We start from the raw sequence: 7,094 nt of genomic DNA on the forward strand, positions 1-7,094 counted from the left end.
CATACAACCCTACCTTGTGTTTTACAAATTAATTTCGCTTTTGCTTTCCGTTACTGCATTAAGTGATTAGGAGTTAAGTAAGAGCCTAATTGGTGCATTACCACCCTTGTTATTCCATATTTACCATATTACCAGTTTTAAATTCGTATATGCCTAGTTTTGCTTAGCTATGCTTAGAACGATGAAAGTCGGGTGATTACCTGCCACCTGAAAGTTTTAAATGGAACCTTGGTTACTTATGTTATCATGTGATATGGGAATGTGGAGTAATAAATCTAGACCGGGCGGACTCGGTGTGTGTGAGCCACAAGACATGGAGGTCTTGTGAGCGGGTTCTTTCCGCCTGTGTCGATTAAGGCACGTCCGTTGTTGAATTGCATGAGGTGAGAATTTGTAGTACTAACCACATACTCCGGTAAGCCTTTACTTGGCGATTCTATTACGAGAATGGCTACTCGCGCACTGGGAGTGGAGAGATGGTGGGAATAGCGTGTACCCACGTGGCTATGGGCTGGATTGGTGGAGTACTATATTCTCGGGTGGCGCGGACCCGTTCTTGTTTTAGAGGATCCGAGGGTAGGTTGGTATATGTAGGTCAGGGACCTGCATATGTCGTGTGGTCTGAAATTCCCAGCTGGGTTTTATAATCGGTTCGAATCGTCGTTGCTCCTCGGTTATGGAGACTCAACTCACTGTTCATCATCGTAGTACTAATAACTGGAACTTGAGAATGGTCGATGAAGGTGTTGGATATGAAGTTTCATGATCTCATTACGGATCATGTCATCTTTGTATATGAATTTATGAAGTTTAAATTGTTGAAATAAAGAATTTTGTTAAAGAGCTTTTACGCAAAATAACTTTGATTATTGCTAAAACCATACCTTGAATCCCTGAGCCTGCATTCCTGAGTTATCAGTTTTATTTCGGTTCAGTCTTGTTGAGTACTTTTGTACTCAGGGTTCGTTGACCCTTGTTGCAGGTGAGCCTCATGAGCAGATCTGTTTTGGATCGTGCTGCATGACAGTTGTACCTTGTGATGACGATGAGAAGTAAATGTGTGGCCCTTGGGCAGGGCAATCTCCTTGTGTGTTTTGTATTATATTATAATGCCACTCCACTATTTTGTTTTGTAATAAACATCGAACCTAGTTGCGAGGTTTGAAACTACTGTTTTGTAAATTATGTTATTGTAAGACTTTCGCTGTTTTTACTCTGGTGCTGATATTTGAATAAATGTTGTAATACTGCAATGACTCTGTAACGTGATCCTGCTCGGAAATCGTGGATGATTCGGGGTTCCCCGAGGACACCCGACAGACTTCTTAAGTTACCAGGAACATATGCATTGTTGTCAAAGGTCGTTGGACAGTGACAAGTGCATGTGGGTCCTATAATTTAGGAGGTTCTGCCACATCGGGTAAGTCTTACGAGTACATTGTGTACTCAGGGTTTATTTTACCCCTGTTGCAGATGCAGCTTGAGGAATAGCTCTTGTGTGGAGGATTCTTCTGGTGGGCATAGATAGATCCTTGTATCATTTTTGCTAGATGTTTATTTTCATTCCGCTGTTTAATTATCGCACTCTGAACTCTGGTATTGTAATAAATAATTTCTAAGAACTCTTGTTGTATGAAATAGATTAAGTATTGTAAGCTCGTACTCATTATTGGATTCTGGATGTAAAACGTGGATTGTTTCGAGTTCTCCCTTGTGGTGGGCTCGACGAAACTGTCTGATGTAGTTAACTTTCGGGATGCTTAGTGTCTAGAGGAAGACGAGCGCCTCCGAAAGCGTGTTATTTCGGACGGTTCTGTCACACTTAGATCCTCAATCTATGTTCGAGTCTAAGAGCTAGTGAGATACGAACGAAGACTGAGTATCTAAATAGGAGATTAGTGAGTAGTGAGTTGAGGGACCACGATGACATAGCCGAACAAGTTTGATGAGCTAAACGTGTTGTGAGTTTAGGGACCGAGATGACACAGACGAATAAGTTTGAGGCCCTAAACGACTGATTTACGAGTTTATAGGCCAGGATACAGTGGAACGAGTTTGAGGACCGTTAGTGGACTTCACTCTTCTCATTTTCTGGACTAGAACAATCCTAGTTTGTTGTTTGCTTAGAGGGACAGTGCCATCCCTATACTTTGTTTGGTTGGAGGGACGGGACAAGGAGGAACATTATTATTTGTGATCCAAACATCCGTTGAGAGGGACCCACGTGTCTTCCTCCCTCACCCACCTCCTCCTTCTTCCACACGGTCAATGAATCCGTAGCCTCGAGCACCCAGTCCGCTGCCCCATCAGTCGCCACCCGGCACGACCCACATCAACCAGCTTATCATTGCCTAGCCCGCTCGCAGAGGCCGAGCGAGGCCACCTACGCGTGGGCGTGGCCTTGCTCGCGCATGGCTAAGGCCACTCGTGCCGTGGCCGAACTCGGTGTTGTGGAAAAGGAAGAGGAAAACATGTAGAAGGAAACGAGATGGCAGCAACGGGGGATGAGTGTGTGCCTAACTTTTCAATCTATAAGATATATGCCTAACAATTTATATATCTTACTAATCAGCAATTATGCATGTTAATATCTTAACACACATGACACGCAAGTGAATATTAGACAGTTCTAGGTACATGTGTATCATTGTGAGACTTTATACGTACATACTTGATAATCAATTGATTTTAATTTAATTTTCGGACTCTCCATCCGTATTTGTTAAAATCCGTATATCCCAATTTCATTTTTCTATCCCGGCTTTCAAATTAAAATCCATTCATGTTTTTGCCAAGACGCCGGTTTACATCCGTTTTGATCCTCATGTATTTTTAGATCTAATAGTGTTTGGTTTTGAAAATAAACTAATTCTAAGTGAGCTGATGCATGAGTCTATTTTAGTGAAATAACTTCATTTCTCGTGATATTACTAATTATTAGCTTGTGAGAAATATTATTATAATAAATTAATTTATTTTATTTCACAAATCACAAACCAATAATTAAAGTTAGAAAACTAAAAGTGTAAGATGGACTACTTTGCTCCACGGACCAAACAGCCAAGATTTTCACACGACCCTTTTGGCTCTCGGCGTCTGGCGACTTCCCGTCTTCTCTGTGCTCAGGAACCTTCCAGAATCGTGGAGAGTGGAGACCGGTCAGAACTAGAACTCGCGCCTTCTCTCTCTCCTCTTTATACTTGCCCCTCCTCGACGATTCGCCAAAAGGCCCCAAACGCGCACCGCCAGCCGATACGAATCCGACGATCTCGATCGATCCACCTCCCCAATCGCACGCCAATCAGCACCAGTCGCCGCCGCGATGGCGGAAGAGGCGAAGGCGAAGGGCAACGCGGCGTTCTCGGCCGGCCGCTTCAAGGAGGCTGTCCAGCACTTCAGCGACGCCATCGCGCTCGCGCCCGACAACCACGTCCTCTACTCCAACCGCTCGGCGGCATACGCGTCGCTCGGGCGCTACGCGGAGGCGCTAGACGACGCCGAGCGGACCTTGGCGCTGAAGCCGGACTGGGTCAAGGGCTACTCCCGCCTCGGCGCCGCGCACCTGGGCCTCGGCGACGCGCCCAAGGCCGTCGAGGCGTACGAGAAAGGGCTCGCGCTCGAGCCGTCCAATGAGGCTCTCAAGTCCGGCCTCGCCCAGGCGCGCCAGGCCGCGTCGGCGCCGAGACGTCCGGTGGGCTCCGGGGCTGACGCCGTCGGCAAGTTGTTCCAGGGCCCTGAGCTATGGAGCAAGGTCGCCGCCGATCCCACCACGCGTGGCTACCTGGACCAGCCGGACTTCGTTCAGATGCTGCGGGAGGTGCAGCGGAACCCCAGCAGCCTGAACAGCTACCTTTCTGACCAACGAATGGTTCAGGTGCTCACCCTCATGCTGGGCATCAAGTCCCAGTTCCAGAACCAGAGCAATGCGGCGCCTGAGCCGGCCTCAGTCCAATCGAACCCGGCGCCACCAAAGCAGCAGCCAGAGGCGAAGGCAAGGGAACCGGAGCCGGAGCCCGAGCCTATGGAGGTGACAGAGGAGAAGGAACGGAAGGAGAGGAAAGCGTCGGCGCAGAAGGAGAAGGAAGCTGGCAACGCCGCTTACAAAAGGAAGGATTTTGATACCGCGATCCAGCACTACACAAAGGCCATGGAGCTCGATGATGAGGACATCTCCTACATCACCAATCGTGCTGCTGTTTATCTTGAGATGGGAAAGGTAAGGCCTCCTAGGTCCTAGTTCTAAATCGAAGTTATTTACATGTGGATTGTAGTCTTCAGTTAAAGAAAAAAAAGGTAAAATGTGGGATGTTTGAATTTTGTCTATAGATCAGCTACCGATCGAGACCTTTTTACCACATACTGCAAACAAACAGCTTTTAGATATGAAATTGGCTAAGTATTTCTCTCTCCTTAGAGTAGTTGAGGCAAATGATATTCCAGATCTACTTGAATTGGTCGAGAACTCGAGTTGCATTGTTAAAGGAAGTTTTGTGATAGGAGTTGGTGATCGTGATAGTGAGCAAAAATGCAAAATACATTAGTGTTCCACAGTCATGAAATTCTGATACAGGCCACTTGGGAGTTCCCTAGCTCTGAAATTCTGGTAGGGGCAACATGGAGCTTGATGAGTAGGCTCAAGCCAGAACGACATTATTGTTGAAGTGATTCCTTGTATATATATATTTTTTTACTACGAGTCGTGAATGAATTCACTCGTATTGTTGGCTTATGCTTAGGCAATGTAAAAGGCTTAACGGTAACAGCATTAAACCTGGTTGGGTAGCTCACAGAGAAGGAGCAGAAGAATAGAAAAAGGGTAGAAATTGTCTCTGCTAGATGGAGTAGAAGAATAGAAAAAGGGTAGAAATTGTCTCTGCTAGATGGCAACTACTAATCTGAGGACTGCAGAAGTGCTTGTAGCTAGAAGAAATCAACATATATACTTAGTCATGTCCTGCAATAATATCTTGGTAGCGGTTTTCTCATTCGTGTACTGCATTATCTGGTGTCGTACAAGTAGTATTCAGGTGTCCTTCGAAACTAATATTTTTTCTTTGAATTCCAGTATGATGAATGCATTAAGGACTGTGATAAGGCTGTTGAGAGAGGAAGGGGACTACATGCTGATTTCAAGATGATCTCGAGGGCACTCACTAGAAAAGGAACTGCTCTTGCCAAACTTGCTAAATCATCGCAAGACTATGATGCTGCCATCGAGACTTTCCAGAAGGCGTTAACTGAGCACCGCAACCCAGATACCCTGAAAAAACTAAATGATGCAGAACGAGCAAAGAGGGAGCTGGAGCAACAAGAGTACTATGACCCAAGAATTGCTGACGAGGAGCGAGAAAAAGGTATGCCACATGACTTCTGTCTGCTATCACTTATCACTTGATCATTATTCATGCAGCGAGTTCTGTTGCCTGCAGTTTGTTTCTTGTCAAGAATTGCATGTGGTGTTGGTGTTCAACCATTTGTTATTTCTGTGCAGGTAATGAGTTCTTTAAGCAGCAGAAATATCCAGAAGCAGTGAAGCATTACACTGAAGCTCTCAGGAGAAACCCCAAAGACCCAAGGGTAATTTGTTGGACATCATTTTTCACTTGCATAAATTGTAGGCTGCATAGTATCACTGTGCATCCTTTAATCTGCTGGGTAAAACTATTTGAGAATATGAATTGGTACAGCATTGGGAAACTTGAAAACATTTGGATGAATCTACAACTGATTCTTTGACTTCTGCTAGTGACAATTTGAAAACTTTAGGTTTGCCTTTTTGCCTTCCACAAGTAACGTCATGTGATCGATGTGTGGACATTTTTCTAATTTCTTTCCTTCATGGATGATTTCAGGTATACAGCAATAGAGCTGCCTGTTACACCAAGCTGGGGGCCCTTCCTGAAGGTCTGAAAGATGCTGAGAAGTGCATTGAGCTAGATCCCACATTCTCCAAGGGATACACAAGGAAAGGTGCCATCCAATTTTTCATGAAAGAATATGACAAAGCGCTGGAAACTTATCAAGCTGGCCTAAAGCATGACCCGAAAAATCAGGAGTTGCTTGATGGTGTAAGGAGGTAATGCTGCCGGTGGAGGAGATCATACACGTCTTGTGATGTTGGTGTGTGCTAAACGGCAATTCTAATCGTTGCACTGATCTTTTTCTTTTCAGGTGTGTTGAACAGATCAACAAGGCGAGCAGAGGCGAACTCAGCGAGGAGGAACTGAAAGAGAGACAGGTAAACTGGTTTTGTCTAAATCTTTTGTTCGTTAATGATGGATGGAGTACTTTGCCTGTCGTTCCATCCACTAGTAATGCAAGAAGCCAAGACTAACAGGTCACCCTTTATTACGCAGAACAAAGCCATGCAGGACCCTGAAATCCAGAGCATCCTGACTGATCCGATCATGCGGCAGGTAATGATAAATGTCTGCATTTGATTTGAAATGCACTTAAGGTAGGTGAGCCTGATGACGATCTGATAATGCCGAGCTTGCCCTGCAGGTTTTGACCGATTTGCAGGAGAACCCTCGGGCTGCCCAGGCGCACCTCAAGAACCCCGGAGTGATGCAAAAGATCCAGAAGCTCGTCAGCTCTGGGATAGTTCAGATGAAGTAGAAGTAGACAGTGGCTGGAATGTCCGGGTTCAGAACTGGGACCTGTCCAAATGCTGTGAACCTGATCATTGTTTCGCATTTTGGAAAACTGAACCGGTTTGTGTGGTCATGGCTGTTAATTATCCATATGGTTTTTCCCACCCGACATGTTCCAATTCGTGTCCCTTTTTTTTCTTCGGGAATGCCTGTGAAGAGGAAGAGTGTCCAGTCTCCTCGCACTCAAGCAGTTTCTAGAGTTACGTGATGGTACCGTCCATCTGAAAAGCCGCAGTGGTTCACCACCCGGGTTCATCGGATCAGCAGCAGCTGCTTCGCCAACACCCCACATCGGTTCGGCACTTCGGCTCCTTCGATGGTTCGACACGTCGGGCCTTGCCAGTGGAGTGGCAGGTCCCCATCGTGTAAGTTCAGATTGGCGATGATCTGATAATTGCTTATGCTTGGGTAAATAGGTAACAGGCTCCAATCGAGTTTCTG

The 7,094-nt window shown here is 45.8% G+C and overlaps 1 protein-coding gene across 1 annotated transcript; it reads left to right on the top strand.

Moving 5' to 3' along the window:
• Nucleotides 1-3,169: 3,169 nt before the first annotated feature.
• On the top strand, nucleotides 3,170-6,736 carry LOC136491220 (hsp70-Hsp90 organizing protein-like). Its single transcript, XM_066487464.1, has 7 exons — nucleotides 3,170-4,216; nucleotides 5,066-5,354; nucleotides 5,492-5,577; nucleotides 5,853-6,076; nucleotides 6,172-6,238; nucleotides 6,357-6,416; nucleotides 6,505-6,736. The coding sequence occupies exons 1-7, from the start codon at nucleotides 3,323-3,325 to the stop codon at nucleotides 6,616-6,618; spliced, it is 1,734 nt and encodes a 577-aa protein (XP_066343561.1). The 5' UTR covers nucleotides 3,170-3,322; the 3' UTR covers nucleotides 6,619-6,736.
• Nucleotides 6,737-7,094: the final 358 nt, after the last annotated feature.

This window comes from Miscanthus floridulus, chromosome 11 (assembly GCF_019320115.1).
Source record: "Miscanthus floridulus cultivar M001 chromosome 11, ASM1932011v1, whole genome shotgun sequence".
NCBI lineage: Eukaryota > Viridiplantae > Streptophyta > Magnoliopsida > Poales > Poaceae > Miscanthus > Miscanthus floridulus.